The 24,315-nt window shown below is 35.9% G+C and overlaps 1 protein-coding gene across 1 annotated transcript in view; it reads right to left on the bottom strand.

The window, feature by feature from the left end:
- The window catches only part of CTNNA3 (catenin alpha 3), a gene marked incomplete at its 3' end in the record, with an annotated part of 517,670 nt that overhangs the window by 203,908 nt on the left and 289,447 nt on the right, over positions 1–24,315 (bottom strand). The window contains exons 7-8 of the mRNA XM_082002095.1: positions 12,284–12,364; positions 7,592–7,744 (exon numbers count right to left, since the gene is read on the bottom strand). Of these exons, the coding sequence (XP_081858221.1) occupies positions 7,592–7,744; positions 12,284–12,364 (234 nt within the window). The remainder of the gene's footprint in view (positions 1–7,591; positions 7,745–12,283; positions 12,365–24,315) is intronic.

Genomic DNA, 24,315 nt, shown 5'->3' with positions numbered 1-24,315 from the left:
GCTGGATTTCCTGCACTGGAAATCTTAATATGAAGTGTGAAACTTTTTTTTTTTTAACAACACTATGTCTGTCCTGCATACCTTTAGTGTTCTGTATCAATACATTACAACACTGATGCACTTAAATATATGTGCTGTCCATTACTGTCCATCATTCGTAACAGATTCAACCTTAGAAATCCTAATTCCTAGAAGCCAGCATTGTCATATTGGAACACAGTCAAAACTCAAAAAATCAAGGGCAAGAATTAGGCAATAGGTTAAACCCTCAAGTTTATGTATCAGAGTAGTAGATCTGAAGTCAGTGTCATTAGATCAAACCACAGAGAATATGATATATTCGTGTACTGAAAGAGATGAAGAACACAAAGTTTACTTCATCATCGCCTCCACTTCTCCTATTAAATCTCTCAGCCTCTGCTTGGAGCAGCTGACCTTTAAACACTGCAGTAGGAGATTTGCATCTGTGCCAAAAGAAAAGATAATCAGAAGATTCTTCCCTGCTCCCATCAAATTCCTTTTTTAATCTCAAGGTCACCCAGCCTATCACTCCTCCTCTCAGAAAGCATTACATCTTTTTGATAGAACAGCTCGGGAGAACAGCATGCCAGCTTTCCCAAACAAGAAATTTCCAGTTACAGAGGACCTGCTTTTTCCCTTGTGTAGATGTGACATTTAGTATTCCTTTTAACCTATCTTTTGTTCACTTTTACATACTTGTTCTCTCAATATCAGAATTTGTTTTGGTAGAAGTGAACCACAGGCCAGAACACTATATTCACTAAAAACAGGCACATCTTGCAAGGGACTGTAAAATGCAACCAAGTTTTTCATTATTATTTTGTCATAATTTTAAATTGTGTTTATATTCAGATCAGAGCTAATTCTGAAATTTCCTAGAAGACAAGACTGTTAGAAAATGTTTCCATGTAATCAAATATTTCAATTAAATTTGCAAGTTAATTGTAACAATTTTAAATGAAAAGGCATTTCGAAGCAAAACCTAAATGTGGGAAATCTCAAAGCAGTTAATCTTTTTTTACAATTTTGTATAAAAATTCTGCATTATAATAAGGAATTCCAATTAATAACAAGCATTATCTAACAGAAACATATCTTTTATGTCAGTATTTGTATCATTTGTTCCTACATCTTGTATGGGAATTTATTTTAGCCAAGGCTCACAGGCAAAGGCATAGTGTACAGACAGAATCGTAACCCAAATCTGGTTGCTTTTTTCATTCTACAATATATCCTAGTTTTTCAATGTCACAAAATCAATATTCAGACTTAGAAATATTTGATGCAATATATCAGCAATATAAGGCATTGTAGCCTAGAATAACCTCCATCTGAAGAATGCTTAATGTGACCTTTGGTAGTCGTGAAAATATTTCTGCTGCTGAGTGTCCATTTCATATGTGGGAAGCGTTCAATATAATAGCCAAAGTGGGCATTTTAATTTTTTTTTCTTTTTACTGTGTAACTAGGACTATTTCACTTCCTACATATGTTTAAGATACTATCCACATTTACAACTAAGAGATTGTTTTGTGCAATTATTGTGCACCTGTAATAGTGCAAAGATGTTAACCAAGTATCAAAAGTAACCAAGTACCAAAGTATCACATATACTTTGCCATTGTTTGAGCTTTTCAAATACTAGTACTGTCCACAAAGGACCAGCTAATATGGCAAGTGTGGCTAACATCCCAAGTGTATGCATTTTTTTACCCTAGAGGTTCTAGCTTCTGTTAAGAGTACAGAGTAGTTAATGAACTCCGGAGAGGGAAAACATAAGAAAACAAGGAAGCAGGTGTTACCTGTAGTTACTACTACCTTTGGACACATCATCACCCCAAATCTGGTGTGGTGTTCAGTCTTTGCATTTCAATGTTGTTTTGTACTTCACTGACTTCTTATACATACTTCTGAACTGTATTATATTGTTATGTCTCAAATAAATTCTTAAAGGAAGGACTGTAACTTCCAAATGCTAATTCAGAACAGAGGTATTTGTAAGATATTAATCCTCAAGCTGATTTACAAAGGTCACTGGCCTATAAGGATACTGTTTGTTTCTTAAATTACAATATGAGCAGTGAGTCAGTGTAGTGGGCATTTGGGCTTAGCTCAATTAACATTTCACATTCAAAGAGGAATAAAAAAGTATGTTCTTTCTCAAGACCTGTTGTTTCTATTTCAGAAGTTTTCATTTTCAGATTAAAACAAACTACAGAAAATCTCTCTTGATATTTCAAGTAGTACTTCTGATTTACATATCAAATTCATCGTTGGAGAAACCTTGGTGAGAAGATGAACCTTTGTTTTTATAATGTTGAACTCAGTCTACTGTATTTATATACAAAATAATATCATAACCTGCTATTCAAACATCCTTGATCTTTCAAAAACAGATGCAAAAAAATGCACTGAAAAACAGGATACACCTGATTAAAAACTGCTATACAGAGTGTAAGAAAATGCAACATAACGTATGTCTCAAAACAGACCAACACTCATCTATCAAGGTACAATTCATCTCGCCTCACTTCACCTATCTAGAAGTTAGACATCCAGACTAAACTAGTCATTTAGTCAAAGGAGAGACAGGTACTTAATATAAGCAGGATAAATCTTCTTTGGGAAATCTTTATCTTGGGTTAAGAGTAAATGGGGTAAATAAGGTTTCAAATTGAAAAAAAGACCAACACAATCAAATCTCAGAATACCTACCTGACTTTTTCAAGTTCAAAAAAAGGGAAAACAAACAAAATGCCAAGTGAAGTGGTGCTGGTGGTTACGGAGGGCGGGGAGAAGGGGGCAGTACTGGTAGTACATGTTTTAATTTGAGCAGACGGGTAAATGCTTAAACTGGAAACGGTATAAATATCAATGGTTTGTCTTACTTAAAAATGGACTTACATCCTAATCCTGTAACATCAAAATCATTGCATTATCTATCACCATTGGTCTTGCTGGCTGCAATACTAAAATTGATTTTTATGTGACTGGAGAACTTGCTACACAAATCCATAGGCCTTTGTGGACCAGATTCAGAAATTTATTTTGCAAATTTCTGTAATCATAGGAAATCTTATGGAAAGAAAATTAAACACTGATGGTTTTATCAATATGCCAACAGCAGCATCATTTACAACTGACAGAGTCATATAATAACAATGTGTATATTAACATTTACACAGAACATGTTAGAGTAGGTAATAAAACTATGCTGATTCAAATTATGGCTCACTGATGATTTTGAGAATGCAGTATCATGAATGACAGTATGCTGTCCTACCTCCAAAATTGATATTATCAAATTCATCATTTGTGCAACACTAACATCATCACCCTACCGCAACGATGTTGTTTTGAAGCCTCCTAAGTGTGTGGAACCTGTTCAGCTGGAACAGATAGAGCCCAGACACTATTTTTTAAAGAGAAGACTTACTGAAGTTGAAGTCATGACTGGATTAAGGAAAAGCTACATTTTTTTAAAAAATATTGTTTCCTCAGTTTGAAGAGAATTAAACTTCAGTAGACAGCACATAGAGCTGATGCCACAGCACCTATCTTCAAGTGCAAAAAGTAACCTCTATATGGTGAAAAGGAAATAGTCATAAAGCTTTCTTACGCCATAAATATCTTTTAGAAGAACAATGTTAAAATCAAGCAGAAGTAGACAGACCTGTTTCCATACATGGAGGCAATGGAAGAATGCCCTCCCTGAGGCTGCCAAGAAAGAGCTAGACTACTAACTGTACCATGTAGGCAGTACTGAGATCCAGGCACGTAGATCCTGTACTCCTCCAAGAACAGGATGCGGAGGAAATTTAGGGCTTTGCTACCTAACAGGGTGGCTGAGCAACCAGTAATTCTCAGTTGATACTGGTAGATTAGCATAATGTTTTTCAGCCTCAGGAGCAAATCATCAAGAAACTGGGAGAAAGCTATGAGCTAGCAATTTCCTTGTGGTCACAGTGTCTGCATTAATTTTTTTTTCTTTTTTTTTTTTTTTTTTTTTTAAATCTTTTAACAAGTTATTTGGAGTGGTGAATGAAAGAACTAATTATGAAGATTTGCAAAAGGACCTCATGGTACTAGACGACTAGATGATAACACAGGAGATGAAATTCAATCTAGAGAGACGTGAAGCGAGTAATTTTGGAGAAAAAAAAAAATCCAGTATTACATATATATGATAGACCTCAGCAGACTAGTACTAATCAGGAATAAGATTTTGGGATTATCGTATAAACTTTCTGTGAAAATTGCAGTTTAGTGTTCAGCAGTCATCCAAGAAGAAACACTGTTAGGAATTAAACAGATGTGGAAACAGAGAACATCATGAAAGCACTTGAATATCTTGAATAGCATGCACAGTTCTGACCTACCACCTCATGAGCTGGAAGGTGCTGGAAAAGGTACAGGGGAGGTAGCAAGGTGATCCTTTTATGACTTCCAAACAAGAAAAATTTTAAAAGACCAGAAATATGAAACTTGGAAACCAGACAACTGAAGGAGGCTATAACAGAGGGGACAGGTGATGTTTATACATTAGATGTTTCACTGAGAAAAAGTAAATTATTTGATAAATACATGGATAATAAAAGTAGCAAGGTATCAAAGCCAACTCATCTCCTTTTTGTCTGTCCTGTCCTTCTTGCAGGATCCTGTACCCTGATTTTGGTAGCACTTTTAGCTATATCTGGTTTCTATGGAATATCCATTACTCATGGCTCCATGGTCAGTTGGAAACCAAGCTCCATACATATTTGCCGTTTCTGAAGTATGTGTCTATTTCTGAAGTATGTATACTTCTAAAAACTAGGATTAGTGAGATCTAAGTCTACCTATCTGTTATATTCCTTGATAAATTAAAGAAGCAGTGCAGTGCTCTACTACTGTCAATTTAAAAATATATATAGGTTTTCAGCTTAACAGGTTTTAGGCCACTAAGAACCAAAATGTGCTTCCAATTTACATATATCACTTGAATTGGTATTACACTTTCCACAAAACAGATGCCATAGTTCTTTTTCTTTGATGATGCTGTTGGAAACGACTGAGTTTTTCTTAAAAATCAGATAAAACTGTTTATATGTACAAAGCCCCTTTGTGGCCACTTGCCTAGCTGTTAGTATTTTTTCATTTTTGTTTTGCTTTCTGTCTGATAGGCTAGCAGTTGATGGATGCAGTACGACTATCTAATTAATTTGTTGGAGAGTTTAGCAGTACAGTTTATCAAAAAGCCACTGAATATCATCAATCAAACTCTCACTTAGAGGTACCGGTAAGTGCATTAAACCACTATAAGCAACTTTTAAATAAGATATTTAAGTTCTAGTAGATATCCAGAAGACACCTTCAATTTTATTTTACTTTAATTTTCAATAGCAACACACAATATAAGCACCAGTAAAGGAACAATTTGGAACAACTAATTCAACAATAGGAGGAGGTGGCATGGTGTACAGTCTGTCTGAAAGCCAGGTACTTAAAACATTTTTAATGGTATGTTTTCTTCACTGTAGGCAGCATATTAAGTCACAGCATAAATATGTATACACACACACTGTATATTCACACATACAATAAGATCAGTCTGCCATGTAATAGAACCCCTTTTATACAACAGTCACATGATTTGTTTATGATCTACTAATGTGCTTGCAAAGTAAATATGTTTGTTGTCCTCAGAACAATCTGGATAAATGAATCTCCACTAGTATTGACATTCACGAACTATACACATACTTCCCCTCTTAGACTGCTCTGTTCAATAGTATTTAAGTAAGAAGTTTAGGTAAAACCCGAGAGTTCTGAAGTTATCATTCAGTGAGGTGAATGAAGGCAATCGCTAAGTTTTTGAGGCACTGCTGTCTAGTCTGGTCATCACTTTGCAGAAGGGACACTGCAAAATGGACTAGGAATGTCTATGCTGAAAAAGGACATTTGACTCCCCCCCCTCCCCCAGGTAGTAACTAAGCTAGAATTGCAAAACTTTGCTATAGTTTTTCCTACATCACTAAAGACAGCTATCTTCTGGGCAGTCTTATGTTCACAGACAGCTGCTACATGTCCTTTTAGATTTTTTAGGCAGTATATCTGTGCAGCTATCAGCCCCTTTAATCACAAACCTACCCTGATCGCCAGCTATTTCTTACATTTGGGAAACAAATTCAATTCCATGAAAGGAAATAAATATTGGATTTTTAGGTTCACATCTTCTAAATTGAATAATGATTTGGGTATTTCAGCGGACCTGGATTCAATTCCAAATTCAGTAAAGTTATCTTTATTATTCAGAAAAGCGATCTTCTGAGATCACCTGTGCTTTCCAAAAATCAAGCCACTTCAGGCTGGTTTAGCTTCAGTATTAAAACTCTGGAAAACTTTTAAAACATTGGGTTTGTGTTTTAACTTTCATTTGATTTTGCAGCATGGTCAAAATGAGACACTGTTGTAAATTGGAGAATAATAACTAGTCTTATTCTGTAACTACATGACCACAAAGAGAAACATAAATGTAATAGCCTGCTTTTACTTTAGCTGTTTACCTATTTGTCTTTCATTGTCTGTAGATCACCCAAGATTAATGAATTCATTCTAAGCCAAATAGTTGTCCCAAGTAAATTTTCAGCCACAGAGTGAATTCATTGATTTTTCCAATTTTTGCATTATTGCACACAAAAGCACTAAAAGCTTAAAAAAACCTCACAAAAATCAGCAACGCATTGCTTACAGGCCTTTCAGATAATATTCCTGCAAAAGTCATTATTTCAGTATTCCAGCATTGTTTCAAGCTGCAGTTTGAATCAGTTTAAGTCAGTGAATATTTAGTCACATTTGCAGAACTGATTATCCAACAAACTAAAATCTCACCCCAATTCTATTTGCAAATTTCTAAGGAATGAGATAAGCAATAAGTATCATATATAACGTTATATCATATATAATGATGAGATAAGCTTATCTAAGCAATAAGTATCATATATAAGTAATAAGGAAGTATATCTTTTAGAAATTAATTCTAAGTATACAATGTATGCAAGTGAATTTATTCAGCATATTACACCAACATGTTTTCAGGCTGCTTGAGGATTCATGGCTCTAAACCACATGTCAGAGCACCATTCCCTTTTCAGCATATCATTACACAGGCTATAAACTTTCAAACTGAGAAAGCTGGCAAACAACTAACACTTGTACGGTGTCGCACGTAGTCTGGGTAGTAGTATTTTGACACTTTGAGCTAATACTCCTTAGAATCACACGTTTGATGAAGTTTCCACGGAATATCTTTGTGGAAAGGCTTACACTAATTTCTCAAATTACAATTCCCCACCACCTAATTTCTGTGCAATGAAATACTATATAAATGTCAATACAACAAAACCCCCATCTTACTGCATACTGTTATATAAAAAATGGAGTATGTTTACTATTAGCCTAGGCCATTTATGCAGTCTTTCCTGAAATGCCAGGCTTAATTGTTTTATGATATCTGCCAGCAAAGGAAATGTGCAGTGGCAAGTCACTTATACCATGTATTTTAAAAAAAGTGCAACCCCATCAAACATACCTCCACAAGCCTGCTGGTATGTTCTCGAAATATAGCAGCATATTCCTTTATTTCTTTCTCTCTTCCATTTTTAGCAGCTTCAATGAGAACTAAAAGTGGAACAGTGGTATCTAAGAAGGAGTCTGAGATGTGATCTATAATGGCTTTACGGAGCTGCAAAAGAAAGCATTACATTAGTATCTGCAAATTGGACTATTTATTAAAGTCTACTGTAATTATTGTCCATTAGTATTTTATAACATAAACATGTACACACTGTATTCCTGCATTATTTGCAAGATTAAGTGTCTGAAACCTACTGCAGCTGCAATGTATGTATTACACAGAAAACTCTCCTGAATTTTAGGGACAATTTTCATATACCGCTACCTAAATATGCGTGCGTGTGTGTGAGTACAGATACACAGAACACTTAAAACATGTACTAATTCTGTTGAAATCAAGGGAGCCAAACAAATATTCACGTTCTTTGATAAATAGAATAATTAAGTGATTCCACACATGAAAAATCACTGTTAGACCATACCTAATGTCTCCTGGTCATTCTCTCTTAAAGAAGTTCAGATGCCAAGGGAAAAGACTATTTCATTTTATGAAGAAAATATTAATTATGTTTGTATTCCCAAAATAGTCTACACCACATGTTTTCATAGTTGCAAATTTACCCAAATATTTTCTGCCTTGTTGGAAAACCCAGTGATACAGGTTGATTAGCAAAATGGTGGCCTTCATGGTAATTATATCAATAAGATTACTGATTATGCCACCTGATAATAGATTAATAGAGCAATAAAAAGTATAAATTAGTCTGAAGTTCAATTTTTTCTATTTAAATTAATTGTTGTTGAACTTCTTCCTTAAATTATTTAAGAAATGTAACATTCTGCTACAAAGTTCCTCTCTTAAATTAGGTTTCATGTAAGCTTATAACTGATCATTGAGACATTACTTCACTTAAGACATTATTTTCCACCTACACACGGCAATCATTCACTTTAATCACGGAACACTACATGAAATTTACCAACCATAACAGTACATGCAATACAAATAAATTATCAAGTTCACTAAATTTCCTGCTGCAACAAATTATTTTTACAATATATATAAAATAAATTGATTGGAACAGAAAAGAAGATTTGGACATGAATTCCACCACTAGCTTTTGGATAGCCTCACCATCTGAAGCCAGCTCTCATTGACTCACCAGGCACATGGAACAGACAAATCTTCCCCAAAAATACAGGTAAGTATGTTTGGAATGTTTTTTTGTCTTCTCATTTACTGTAGCTTATCGCATTAGGATATACTATCTGGATACATTGTATGTTCTCAAAAGTAATTTACAAAGACAAAGGCTATGGGATTCTAATACAAAATTGGATTTTTACAGTGGTGTTCACATTCCCAGCTTTATTCAGGCTGGAATTTTAGAAAATAAAGAAATAATAAGAAGTTTCACTACCGGAAACAAAATACATTGAACCTCCAGTCCTGCCAAGTTTCCTGTTAAAACTTCTGTGTTGGAAAAGGCCTACTAAAGGAAACAGACATACTTGCCTGCTTAAAATTAAATATGTGAATGTGACCTTGAGGAATCACAGTTTAAACATTAAGAATCCAATTTACAATAATCAGCAGCAAAAAGCTGTGGAACCATATCCATACTGATGATTCATTACCTCCAAGAGAAATATTTTTGGGTTCTGCATAGCCCAGGTTGTAGGACTTTTGCAGCCTTAATATATTATTTGAGGACCAGTGACTGCAATGACCTTAGTCACATTTGTGGTGAGCTTGAGGCACCCAGTTTTCAAACCAGCAGCCTAATTTTCTCTCTCATCACATAATTCTTTGCTGGAGCTTTTTACTGGTTTGCTTGGTTTAATTAATCTTTCCCATATAAATTATCATTATTATTTTGTTCTAAGAAATCCTCTATCCTGCAATTAAACATTGAAACGCATCTTCTTCAAAAAAAAAAAAAAAAAGATAATGCTGTGTCTTTGTTGAATACAAACAAGCTTGAAATTATGTTCCTGTTTCATCTATGCAAAGGAATACATGAAGCTGAGGTTTTCAAATTATGGCTTGTGTAGCATTAGAGAAAGAAGAAATACAATGTAGAACAAAGAAAGGAAAAAGACAAAAGAAAAAAGGAATATGTGAAGCAATATCTATTTCTCTTCATCCTAATAATAACAATAATTTTTTTCATGACTCAGTAAGTCTGTTTCTGACTCTAGCCACCTCTAGAGCAAAATGTTAAAAGGTAAGTAGCCATATAGGCAGAAATATTAACAGACAAACAACAGCACCAGTAATGCTAGCAGGCAGTACTAGGGAATTGTGCTATAATTAAATTTTTTCTCATATTTTAAGAGAAAGAGACACCATCGGAAGAGGGAAGACAGAGAGAGGATGATGTCTGACAAATCATTTTATTTTTAAGGTGCAAGGTCTTATTCTTACCCTTTGAGTAGACTGTTACAGAAGTGGACACATAGAAAGTTTTTGTTTTGCTATCAAAGTGCATTAAAAAAATAACATAGAAACACATTGTTTATAAAACATGGGGCATAAGGTTGTCAAAAACAGTGGAGGGTAGAGAAGAAAATCCCAGCAGCTGTTTGCTGTTAAACATCAATATCCTGATGAGTACAGAAAACTAATTGCCTCTATTTGCCTATTCCCTCACAAGACTACACTGCCAAAAGTCCTGGAAGAACTAAAGATTAGTTATTATTGAGGGATCTCCTTCCAGTTTTGAAGGGATGCCAGGAAGGCAATCTCCTTCCTTTCTGTTCAGAAAAAGCTATCCATGATGAAGCAGCAACACAGAAATAAGAATATCATCAGGAATAAGACTTATTAAAAAAACCCTAAGAGCTAACCAAAACTGCAGGACAGCCATAGGAGAACCATCCGTGCAGTCCATTCACAGTACACTGGGAAATAACTGGGAGGTAAGAACCGAGTATGGTAATCTGTCAGAATTAGAGATTGGAATGATAAGGTAATTTCTTCCGAACTATTCATACAGCTCTACTAGGCAGAGAAGCAGTGAGCTAGGTAAAACTGCACACACAGAAATGACATGCACATCTCCGGCACAATACAAGTAAAAATCAAAACAGAATAGTTTAAAATCCCCACAAGTACTGGCCAAGTTCCCAAAGTGAATACAAATCATTTCATTTGAAACGCCAGAGATTTTTACAACTTCCAGAATACACTGTTCTTGAGATAGCTACTTTTGCCTTCAAATCTGGCCAGATGCAAGCCTTCCTTCAGTTTACTTAATGCAGTCTACAAAGATGTTCCATAGGGCCCCATGGCGTAACCCATGGTGGTGACTGCACCAGCACTTATATGATAGCTTTGTTTATTGTGAACTACACTGAAGATATTTCAAAAATGAAAATTTTTAAGGTTTCATCTTCAAGCCCAATTTTTCAGTGACTGAAAGCAGAGTACATTGTGCACACCAGAGCCCCGAATCCACTATGAGTGCCTAATGTAATACCAGCTATGGTACACAATATCATTCCAAAAAAAAATTTAAGTATTACAAAAGCTGTAAGGGTAGACCAAATAACAATTTTCATGTCTCTAGTAAAAGTGCTGGGAGACAGAAAACTGAATGTTCATAAGTGAAAGCAAATAAAGACTCTACTGCAATATCTGCGGGCACAGAACTCACAATTTCATGTTTCCCAGAACAGGAATTAGACATGCAGTAAGCACTTCCTACAACAATTCTTACACAATTCATATGTATAAACACAGAATTGGAGGAAGTAGATGAAATATTTCTCATAAATGCCTTTCAGTGGAAAATGTCAAGAAGCCATAGAACTACTCCAGTTAGACAAAGCTACCAGTTCTAGACTGACTATAAATTGGGCATAATTTCATGCAGCCCAAACATTTCACAAAGGTTTACAGGAACACACAAATTGAATTAGTTAACAGATTTTAAGCACTGTAACGGTAAACTGTTATAAGCTAAAATTTAATTAACTCACGGAAGAGACTGTAGGACAGAATGTGAGAGTTCCTAGACACACTGAGCTTGTGATGCAAGTTGCCAGGTGTCCGAGCTGAATGTGTTTTTGATGAAATGTGAACAGAAATTAGATAGCTGGTTAGTTGTAAACACTATATTTATATTATATTCATCTCATCTTTCAAGGCTTTCCCTGGCTGATTATGGGAGACAGGAAGGAATTTATGCATCATCTTGAAGCATAGGCTGGCTTGTAAGACTGTACACAAAGTTGGGAGGGATATTCTTCCACCAGAGCATTGATAAATAGCCACAGCTAGTGACAGGATGAAAGCAGCGTGTGCTCATGTTCTGTGGAGCCATAAATTTTCATATAGTTAGTTGGAGCAGCCTGGCTGAAAGAACGACTGGCTTTCTAGCTCTCGTTTCTGGCTCGTTATATACTGTCAACATAATTTGCTTATATACATACATATATTCAGCCAGTATCATTTAGCGGGGCTTTCTTCCCAAGTTTTGAAAATTCGTATGCATTCTGTGAAATAGTGTAACTACCTTCAGTATTTTTTTAATACAGAAATACTTATTTTCAAAATGCAGTGCTACAAAAACTGAAAATAGCAATTTGGAAAAATGTCCTTCAAATCTCCTTTTTAACCTTTTCAGTTCCCCAGGTTGCTTACCTGTCTGCGGAGGTCCCTTGTCTTCTTGCACATACTGTCTATTGCAACATTCAAGGCATTACTTCTCTCTTTCTTGTCAGTCTGTAATAAATATGATAGAAAACATAACAATGGTTATTTGTGATCTCTTAGCAAGCATGTTCTTTGTGTCCTCAGTTCATCAGAGCATTTGGTAAATCATACATGCTTAAGCATTTTTTTTTATTTTAATACATTTCAAGAGCCAGTACTACAATAGTCACAGAATGCCAATTTGTGATGTTAAGCATAATCCACTGAATAAAAACATATGCTTTACTAGCAGTACATAGGAACAAAATAAAACACTTCTAAAATATCTTGTGAATTGCTGTAATACTCTTTTTATAGCCCAGGATTTTTTCTGGAACAATATTAATATTATTATCACCATATTCATATGAAAAATCATGTTATCTCTCTACAAGAAATTTATAAATTCAGCTGCCCACATTGCAGTTTGGCTGTGCTTAGTCTGCAGCATTCATTATTTTACTCCTATAAAACAGAATGGGCAAGTTTCAAAACGTCCAAGATGTTGCAATGCAAACATTGTCAATGAAAATGGACAATCTCTTCATTTAACAGCACATTCATTCTCAGGATCGATAAAAGACTGAGCTCTTGAGATACTTGAGGGATCTTAAGAGAATCAGTTGTATACATTCCAAACAAGCTTAACTTTTTACTTCTATCTATAAGCAAAGTGCTTATATCATTATTACCTATTTGAAAAGTGTAGTTAACACTTATTGTACTGTCCAACATTTTTTCTATACAACATTACCACAGCAGATCTGTGTCTACTAGCTGTTTTGAATAATCTTTTTTTCATGTTAGTACAGAAACTATATGAAAAGCCAAAATGTCTGATGAACTTTGTTTATCTAAAGCAATCATTCATTACTCAGTACCTTGAACTGCCCTGGTCCAAAGGAAGGAAACAGTGAAAAGTGTCTTTACACCAAGTATTAAGTCAGCACACATTACATTTCCAGGGAAAGGACCAGATTCTCATAAATGTTCAAAGAAACAGCTCTATATTCTGACCATAATATTTAGGCTTCAGTTGTAGTACACTAGGAAGTCTATATTATGAACATGACTGTCTTGTTTTGTAAACAATACTAAAATAAATCCTGGTGAAAAAAAAGTAGCAATATCTTGGTAAGCACCTAGATGTATAACCTTGTTATATACAATATATCATACTTCAGTCAGACTTATTTCCTTGGAAAAAAAAAAACATCTGTGAACAGAGCAATATGCTTAATATTGCATATTACATAAACAAAGACTAGAGATGATCAGGAAAGAACTTTTACATTAAAAGTGAATGTGTAATGTAATAAATGCCTTGGAATGATTAGTGCATTCTCTATCAAATGAAAGGAACAATTAGTTTAAAAAATTGAGCTTATATATTCAGGGTGACTTAGGAATTTTCCTACTACTTTCCGTTTCTGAAATTGCTTACAGTCTCCGCAGGGAACAGATGATAAAATACAGGTCTTGGAGGGAGGTCTGAACCTCACCCTGAAACCTTCAAGGAATCCCTGAAGGTAGATACTGACTTTCTGTTTCATAGTAATGTGACCATTTCTCATACCAATGCTTGCATAGCAACTGAAGAAAATAATGACTCCTACTATGTTTTGCAAACTATTGTCAGCCCTGACAACAAAATTGATCCCTTCTAAAGCACTAGGTAAACAGGACCAGTAAAAGCATTGTGGATACAACTCAGCTTATGCCTGTGCATTTTCAGATGACAAAGATGCAGTTCCACATTGGCACATCCTTTAAAAGCTTTATATTTAAAGTCTGTTTTTCTAAGAAGACAGAATCAATGTAAAATATTGTGGGTTTTTTTAAAGTTCTCTAGTAAGCTGTAACTTCAGAAGTGGCAACTAATGATACAAAGCAAACCTAAATCTTTGAGGCAGCTAATACAAAATAACCTCACTCAGCGAGTGGTGTAAAAATATTGAACAGTGAACAAGGAAAAAAATACTTTATTTGCAAATTCTTAACATAATTGTCAATGGTCAATATCTAGAAAGCAAACCTAACTATAACTGAAGTTATTCTTCACCTCATGTATTCCCAGAGAACTAAATACGCTGTAAAAGCAGCTTCAAACTGTAGAATGTGGACAGGTCCACAATATGGGTAACCTCATAACTGCAGACTCTCTTTCTTCCTTAAACAAATCTACAACTCAGAAAAACAAATTACTGTTTGGATAAATCCTTCTTACAAAGATTTAAGTATTTCAAATTTGTGTACAGCCTATTAAAGTCAGGGGGACACCTGACTACAAAGTCTACTGTGGGAGTACTCTTAAACACCAATGGCCTAGCACTGGGTTGGCCACCTTCTGTAAGGTATTGTCCCTTGGTCCCAAGTACCTTTGAAAGATGAATTACTCTAAGTTACCTTTATATTCCTCTGCAGACTTCTAGCTCAGATACAGAATCATAGAATAGTATGGGTTGGAAGGGACCTTTAGAAGACGTCTAGTCCAACGCCCCTACAATGAGCAGGGACATCTTCAACTAGAGCAGGTTGCTCAGAGCCCTGTCCAACATGACCTGGGATGTCCCCAGGGATGGGGCATCTACCACCTCTCTGGGCAACCTGTGCCAGTGTTTCACCACCCCCACTGTGAAAAACGTTTTCCTTCTATCTAGTCTAAATCTACCCTCTTTTACTTTAAAGCTGTTAGCCCCTTGTCCTATTGCAATAGGCCCTGCTAAAAAGTCTGTCCCCATCTTTCTTATAAGCCCCCTTAAAGTACTGAAAGGCTACAATAAAGTCTCCCCAGAGACTTCTCTTCTGCAGGCTGAACACCCCCAACTCTCTCAGCCTGTCCTCACAGGAGAGGTGTTCCATCCCTGTGATCATTGCTGTGGCCTCCTCTGGACCCTCTCCAACAGGTCCATGTCTTTCCTGTGCTGAGAGCTCCAGAGCTGGACACAACACTGCAGGGGGGTCTCACCAGAGTGGAGTAGAGGGGCAGAATCCCCTCCCTCGCCCTGCTGGCCACACTGCTTCGGATGCAGCCCAGGATACGGTTGGCTTTCTGGGCTATGAGCGCACATTTCCAGCTCATATCCAGCTTTTCATCACCAGTACCCCCACGTCCTTCTCAGCAGGGCTGCTTTTCATCCCTTTATCCCCCAGCATATATTGAGAGCGAGCGTTGCCCCAACCCAGGCGCAGGACCCTGTACTTGGTCTTGTTGAACATCATGAGGTTCACACGGGCCCATGCCTCGAGCTTGTATGTGACAGTAACAGTTCAAGATCTACAGTAGATGATTACACTTTTTAATAGCTGTAAAATACCAGATGTAATATTTTAAAAGTGCATCATAAAACAATGGCATAGTGAAACTAAACATGATCTGAACATCTCTACACTATGTGCTACTCTCCAGTAATATAGCTAACATGTCTGCATTTGCAATACTCTGCATCTGCTTGTCAGTTAACATTCTTCTCATGACTGCTGTACTTAAAAACAAATAAGTCTATCCTGAAATAGTTCATTCTGGTACAGGGTGACTGAGTTAAGAAAAGGGCTAGGAAAATGATGCACATTATTCTAAGCTCTGGATTTCAAAAGTCATGCAGTTTAGCTCACTCCTTTCTGTCAGTTTTCCTGCATTCAGCTACAGCTTTATTCTGTAAAATAGATGTCATAATGGCTATATGGCTCCCTTGTGAAGATATTACAAGCAATATCCACCTCCTATTTCAATGCATATGAAACATTTTACAAGGACTAAGTCACATTTTTATTAATACTCCACTAAGCAAAAACAAGTATTTTTAATTAATACTGCATAGCCTGAAGATAAATACTGACTATTGCCAATAATACAGGCCTTTCTATTTCACACACTGGCAAACAACATAAGTTGGATGACTCAAAAACCAGATGTGCAGAAAATCTTTCCTGTCGGATTTTCATTTAAAACAATATATATCTGAGGGCAGATTCTCAGTTGAAACAAATCACCGTATCTCCACTGTTTTTAATGGTGTTCGTTTATATCAACAGGGGATCATGACCTTCATGGGCATTACAGATCTTTCTGCACTTCAAGGTATACAGATGCAAACTAATGTGTTTACATTAGCTACACAAGCTTGAAGGACTCGAGAACATGTCTGTAGTGGAGTACATGCCAACAGTTAACAGTATTAACAAAGACAGCAGTCATTCTACAACCTTCATACTTCATTGAGTTGAAGAGACAGCTTAAACAAAGGAATATAGTTATTCTGGTAACGTTCTTAATTTCATTTTGTTTATACTTCTAGAAGTGCTACAAATGTGTACCTCATAATTGTACAGTGTCTCCCATCTGAACACTGATCAGTAGTTTATAAAGAAGATTTGGGCAGAACTACTGAAGTGATCATCTAATCTCTTCAAGTTCCGAGGCTAATTAGATACGGGCTAAATTTATAAAAAATTGTATTAAAAACATATATAAAAGGATACCATCAGCAATAGGTATTAAAACTGTAAATACTGTTAGCATTCATTATGCAACTCAAAGAAGCACCACCCTTTAGCCATAATCAAGAATTCAGTTATAACACAGAACTGAAGTACTCTCATTAGCAGGACTAAAATAAACAAGATGTGGCCAAATGAAATGAAGCCAGTTTATTTGGGTATGTACTGGTGATAAAGTATTCACACAGATTTACTTAAATGTTGCAAGGCTGCATTCCTTGAGGCTCCCTTTTATAGTCATCAGAGAAAGTAATCACTTTTGCATCACTTCTGAATGTCCTGAGCCTCTGCCCACTAAAAAGGGTGGTAAGAGAGACCTAGTTGCAAAGGTTACTTGTGAATAGTCCCCCAAAATACTCATTTTATATTAAAAAAGAACCATCACATAGTTTTGAAAGTAAATTGTAATAGGCCTACATGAAGCACCCTGGATATTTTGGAAATATGCACCTGAAATAGGTATCAGGATTTCAAATATAAAGTCACTGTTTTTCAAAAGTAGCCATACATGTTCAAAAACACATCTGTAGACTGTAACTTTTCAGTGTTGTGCAATAAAAGGGAGCAATATTCCTTTATGACATGCATGGTGACATCAGATGTCTTCTGAATTCCATATTCCAGAACAGCTGGAGTCTTTACCTATAAACTCAAAAACTATTTTACTTTAGTCCAAAAAGATTCCTTCAAGTATTTGTATGGCAACAACACGGTCAGGAGATTCTACCCATGCCTTTATGCAGGGCCTCATGATAAAACAGCTGCATTAGGATATAGACTGCAAAACAGCAGCAGTGGACAGGACCTGTCTGGGTCCCCTATACAGGAAAAGTGATGTTGGAGTAGTGAATGGAAAACCTAGAGCTTGAGCCTCACTCTGAATTTTTAAGAACTGTCCTCCTCAGGCAGGTTGTCTATAAAGGAATAAATATATGCAGGTACTAGGCAGTGTGAGGTTACAGACAGACTACATCAATATAAGCCTAGTTATATCATATGCATCTCTGTGTGCCATTCACTACAGAAACTACCAAGCAGTAAGCAATTTATCTTGATAGGCATCCTGACTTAAACACCACTGTAAAGAGTTATTTGTAAACACACAAAACAGGCTTGAGATTCAGGGCATTCTTGATGTTTGAGGATATTCAGATGCAAGTTCATCTTGCATTCCTGGGCTTACATATTGGTTTAAAATGACAGAAGTTAAAAGAAAGCAATGATACTTCACTGGAATGTTTAAAATTACATGCATGATTAAAAACAACTTCATAACCTTAAATGATATTGTACTCAAAGGCTCTCCTGAAAATAGATTTCCAAACTTAAAGGCCTATGGCCAGAAACTGAGCACATGTTTTGTGGGATGTGTCTGTTCCCAAACACTCCTTGTACCATTTTGGGAGGACCAAATAGGGGAGAAAAAAAAAAAAAAAAAATCCAACCCACTAGCATGATTTTCATTGCTTATCTCCAGCAGCTGTACCATGACTCTATGTTTTAGGTCAATGTATCCAAGGACAATTTTATTTTTAAAAAGACCAGCACGTTTATTGAAATCAGTTCTCTATGGAAATATTAAAAAAAAAAAGTCAAGCTAAAAGGTAAACACTAATCAATACTATGGTAAGTTCACAAATGTCAGAGCTTTAATTAAATGACTGACCATTTCAGGCCATGTGTTGACTGACAATAATCCTATACTCAATAATTATAGGGTCCTGTACATTGTACCTTAATAACAAAACCCTCACCTAAGCTAAATAAAATATTAAAATAAAGTCACAGTCCCTATAGCAATACCAGGCATTGTATGTCTGTTGCTACAATTTAGCATTTAACACTTACCATTTAACATTTTTTGGTATATTGTGCTTATAAATGTTTCCCCTTTTGAATTATGAAGTCATTCTGAATTCTAGACAAAACCATAACAGTGATAAAAAAAATTGTATTTAGCATTAAAAACAGATTCTCCTTTTTTGTGTATTTTGAAACAATGTTCACATTACTTGGGAAAATGCCACACATGGATTTGTTGTGCAAAGACAAAAATAACATTTTCTTTCAGACCCAGATCATAGAAACCCTGATCTTTCAAATTCTGTTGTCAATTCAACAAAGTAAAGACAACTGCAATCATCTGTGTCAAAGAAACCCAAAAAGTCTAAGCTTTTATAAGGGAAGATCCAGTTCAATCCTGTTGCAGACTTCATTTATATGAAAACATATGAACTAATAGAGAAGGGCCAAGAGATTTATCAACTTGATTACAGTGGGTTTGCTTCTGCCAAAATTAGTTAACACAGTGCTTCAGCCATCAATAAGTAAATAAAACCAATTTCACTGCTTAGATTCTTTTTCTGGGAGAAGGCAAAGGGCTCGTCATCTTGAAGGTCACACAAAGAGTGAAGTAATCCAAGATGAATGCTTGGCTATGAGAAGTACCTGTGAGAAGTGCCAAGTCTGGGGCAGCTACGCCACACGAACAGTAACAGGGCCCCAGAAACATCCTGATGATAGGAACACCAAAATACAGCATGGAAGGTCCAAATCAGCAGTGTTGGAATAACCTCTGCCCTTTTCACAAGTTCTTGCCAAAGTGAGGGCTCAGTGACGTTATTTCCATATGGATAGCCCCTCTCCCTCTGACACCTCCTCTTGAGGAAGAAGTAACTAGAACCATATAATCAAAACTCTTCTCCCACCAGCGGGCCTTACTCTAGCCAAGCTGCTTGCCACCACACCGCTGTGCGAGCCTCCTCCCTGCCCATTGCTGCATACACTGCCTGTGCTAGCCGCAGGATCTGCACTGCACAGCAACAGAAACTTCTCTGGCATTAGGCCCCCCGGAGTCCCTGTTTTTCTTGGGGCACCACAAGTGCACTATTACTAGAACGTGAAAATCAAGCCTCAGCTATCTTCTCATCAAACAGCTCTTTGTACACAAATGCATCTGGTGCCCTAGTTCAATCCAATATAAAGAGAAGACCTCTCAAGTAAGTTTTCTTTCTTACTGCCTTCTTGTCTCCTGTTAGACAGATAAATCCTTCAGTCGCATTACTGTTCAGTCCCAGTCCTACAGTCCCCAGCAAAGCAGGAACAAAAACTCTTGTAATCAATAGGCAAAATCAAAGGAATTTAAATGCTGTTAAGAACCTCTTTTACTTCCTTGTACTAATTTGTAGATCACTAGGCCCTGGTAATATTTGCCCCTTACATGCAGAATTAATTGAAACAACATTTTACCCTTTTTACCCAAGTAAAACACAAGATCCCTTGTTGAAGGTCATATGTCTAGTTAAATAAACCAAAACTATGATCTTCTCCAAAGCTATAGATCATGACAGACAAGTTTGTGTCAGATTTGAACACAGAAGGAAGCCAGTTACTTACAATTTTAGTTTTTAAGTATGTCTCATGCTTTTAAACAAACTTTTAAAAAGATCTCTGTGTGCCACATCCTGGAAGTGGACAGGAATAACTTTTTGAGTGCAAAAAACCTCATGGAAACGACAGGACTATTTAGATGCATTAACAATTAGATGCATGTTTTTCTATGTTGGGTGGGTTTTTCTTTTTGTTTCAAAATCTTTAAGGATTCAGCAGCGCCATCCTGTTAGCTGCTGCCTGAGAAAGCTCTTAAATGAACATTTTGAAGTTATTCGGGAATCCTCTAACAAGACAGTAAAGGCAGAACTTGACATTCCTGACATTTTAAAGAACAAATATCCTTTTGAAAAGGCAAAAGCTCCCAGACCTTTTCACACAGCATTTCAAAGCATATTTTTACTGTATATCAAAAGTTTGCAAAAGGAAATTAATTTGCAAGTATATTTATTACCTTTCTTTGTTAATACAGGAAACACATATATATAAAATACTTCATTCTTTGAGTATTTTAAGTTGAAAATCACTATATTTACTTCGTAATGCAGATTCCCTACTCTAATAAATCAAGCTTAGTGCACTTTTTTTAAAGACACCTGACTCAAGAAAATCTATTTCTGTGAAAAACAAGTAAGTATATTTAAAAAGGTGGAAAAAAAAGCCAAGGGAAAAAAAAAAACAAGAAGGGCATGGAAAATGATATGCAACTGAGCAAATAAGGAATCTCTCATGTGGAACTGTTTCTCATTATAGGTTGGTTTTTTTTTTTTTCTCCTCAACAGCTGCAATAGGAGATTGTAATTTTTTTCCTCTTCAAGCCATCATGGACAGCTCCCTATGGATCTAATGCTGTGAGATGTGAAGTACTTCATAAGAAATGAATTACCTCAACCTCCATTGATATCAATTGGAGTACCAAGGGCTCTCCTCAATGTGTGAATTACACATTCTCAATCAATATGCAGGAAAAGTAATGAATTTAAAGCCTCTCAGTATAACTGTCTTAGCATTCAGTTATATCTAGTTCCTAATATTGCAAAACAAATTTAATTCTAAATGAACATGCATAAAACAACCTAAAAAAACCAACAGAAAAAATACTTTAAATGTATAACCCTTTAATTAAAAAAAAAAAAAAAGCCAGAAATTTTCAGATCCTAATTAATCGTAAATTCTCAGAAAGAACTACATTTCTGGAATAGGCATAATATTGCATGTTCTAATACACTCTCCTAAACACCACTGTCAGGCAACTGAAGTTGGGGAGGGTAGCCAGGGTGTCTCAAAGGACAGAGCTGGATCCTTGGTTTCTCATAAGAGAATAAGGATCTTAGATTCTCTTGAAAGTGACTGTGATCAAGCCAAAGGAAGGAAGGAGGAAGCTATGCTGTTTTCATTTTTTATTGTTTCTTTCTGATATTTTCTGATATATAAGGCAAAATCTCATTATATCAGTTTTTCTCTTACTTTTTCACATTGGCAATATTAGAAAATTTCAGTATGATTCCAAGGTGATCATAAAAAAACCCACTTATTTGGGGAAAAAGAGTCACAGGAAGCAAATGTGTCTGTTGCAAAGCAATATAATGATCACTTACTAGTTCTAATGCAAAATCAAAAGCCATGGGCACTTCATATTTGAAATATTATGGTCTTCACATGTGATAGAGAAATCATGAAGGCCAATGGCACTTTATTTTGGTCTGTATTTCAACTTGAAAACTATTGGGGTAATTGCCAGGGAATTAAAAAAAGTTAAATTAGATGTTACTGTCATTCACTGATGATGCAGGAAGGAAAGGCAAACATAATTAGAAGTAAAGCAATATCCATACTATCGAACTGACAACAACAAGCATACTTAAGGTTAATCTGCTTTTTACTAAGAAGCAATTTTCTAAGTTCCTAGTACAGAAGTTTTTAATTGAATATCTATCTACTGTTCACCAAAGTGTTCTGGCAGTTTTACAGCAGTAAAATAGGAAATTAGTTGGAGAAGAGCTCATCTTACAGCAGGAGCATAGGACTTTCCTATGATGAACTATCATATAAATTGCTTGGAGATTATATGCTGTTATGAGAGGGAGGAAGGGATTGAAGGGGCAAGAAAATTCAGAATACAATATAGTAGAGTTGCTGAGACAGTCCTTCTCATCCAGATTGTTTAAAGGTCTTAGCTGTACCGTAAATCAAAGAAGTTATGGTCTTAAACAGGAGTCACAAACAGGGAAGAAAGTCCAGCACTAGGCTACTCAAATTCTGCCATACCTAGAGACAGACTGAGTTAGTACAAGTTCCAAAGTGGTATTTCTGCAGCAAAGGCACATCCTGCATTTTTCAAGTCAACAATCTTACTGTTGTTTTAGACATGGTATTTTAATGTCCTATGTACTACATAAACAGATTTCAATAGACTTAAGAGGAGTGTAACGGCATTCAAATTAATCAGCATTATATGTACACACACATATTCTTTTAAAATACATATAGTTATTATGAATATATTTCTGAAAAAAAAAATCTCTTTCAAGTCCTCATATAAGCACACTTTCTGCTTATATTCCCATTATATCAAAGAGTAACGTGAAGAGATAAGGCAGGCAGAACAGTAAAACTAAAAAGGTGATTTCTTTTTTCCTTTATGAAGTTTGCTGTGTTGACTTATTTATTATTCTGAGATAATCTCTATGATCCTATTCATGATCACTTAGAGAACAGACATGCCATGATATTTCCTTTAACAGAAAACCAGCATACTCTTCTATCACCACGGATGTGTAATGAAGATCGATTTCCCTGTTTCCCTTGATCTGAGATTTCAGCTATGCACACGTCCATAAACAAAGGAATCTCCACTTGCAATTATTCCAAAAAAAAAATCATGTAGCTTCACTGACACATAACTCATACTCTATAACATTTCTGTGGCATGAGTTGAAGGAAGCTGTTCGAGACAAACATCACAGAATCACTAAGGTTGGAAAGGACCTTCAAGATCATCAAGTCCAACCATTAATCCAGCGCCACCATGTTCCCTAAACCATGTCTTGAAGCACCACATCCACTCGTTTTTTGAACACTTCTGGAGATGCTGACTCCACCACCCTCCCGGAACCATGAGAGCACTTGGTCTACAGACAGAATTCATATGAAAATAGCTACTTGTCAAAGACTTCAGCTGCAAACCAGGCAAAGTTTGGTCATTTCAGCTAACATGCATGTTATGGATTTGGTTCGGTTCGTAACTGTACTTTTAAATTAAAGTTAAAGGCTGAAACCCCAAACAGACAAAAACTGTAATTCCATGTAATTATGTATTAAATGCATTAGTTAATCCCTTTCTAATCCAGAGCAGTATTAATTTAACACTATACTGTGATGTAATATGTGAATCTCTTGAGTGACTCCCAGCCTCTTGAAGTGCAGTGAAGGAAAAATCCAGCTTTTAGGGAGAGGACTAAGACAAGTGGTTTAAACATTTAGCTCTCAAATCTACAAAGACCAGCTAAACACTCATCAGCATTCTGTACATATAATGAATCCAGATTGTATGAATTCCTTTATACATGTCTTGTCTATACAGAAGACTACAAAAGAAGAGGTAGCAACATAAGGTGCTCTGGGGATTGTCAGAGCAAATAATAGTTGATGAGATCGCTCCACCAGGTGAATTCAGTACTATCAGTCACCCTTGAATAAAACATACCATTATTTATAACAACACAATGAAATGACTCCAAGGTGTTATTCCCAGAAGCTTGAGACCAAATGTTTTAAATACTCAAATGTTATTTAAAAAAAAAAAACCACTATTGTTAACTGGAGAAAATCTATTCTACTTCACATAGTTTCTGCTATTAGCACTTATGGGGGAAAGAACATGAAAGAGATTGATAAAAGACCACTTGAATGATCCTTTTACAGTGACAACTGCCAGGAAAGAGGCCATTGCACAGCCATTTATTTAGCAGATTGATTTGGACAGTGAAAAACCGGAGCATTACTGTGGCTGTTGGATTATACTCTCAGTACAAATCTGAAGATCCTGGGTTTCTGTGCTATATATGAGGGGAAAAAAAAAAGCAATTTGT

The sequence above is a fragment of the Phaethon aethereus genome, assembly GCF_964289735.1.
Source record: "Phaethon aethereus genome assembly, chromosome: 7".
In the NCBI taxonomy this organism is placed as follows: domain Eukaryota; kingdom Metazoa; phylum Chordata; class Aves; order Phaethontiformes; family Phaethontidae; genus Phaethon; species Phaethon aethereus.
Note: the sequence above shows the minus strand (reverse complement) of the source record. Positions and strands in the feature narration are given on the sequence as shown.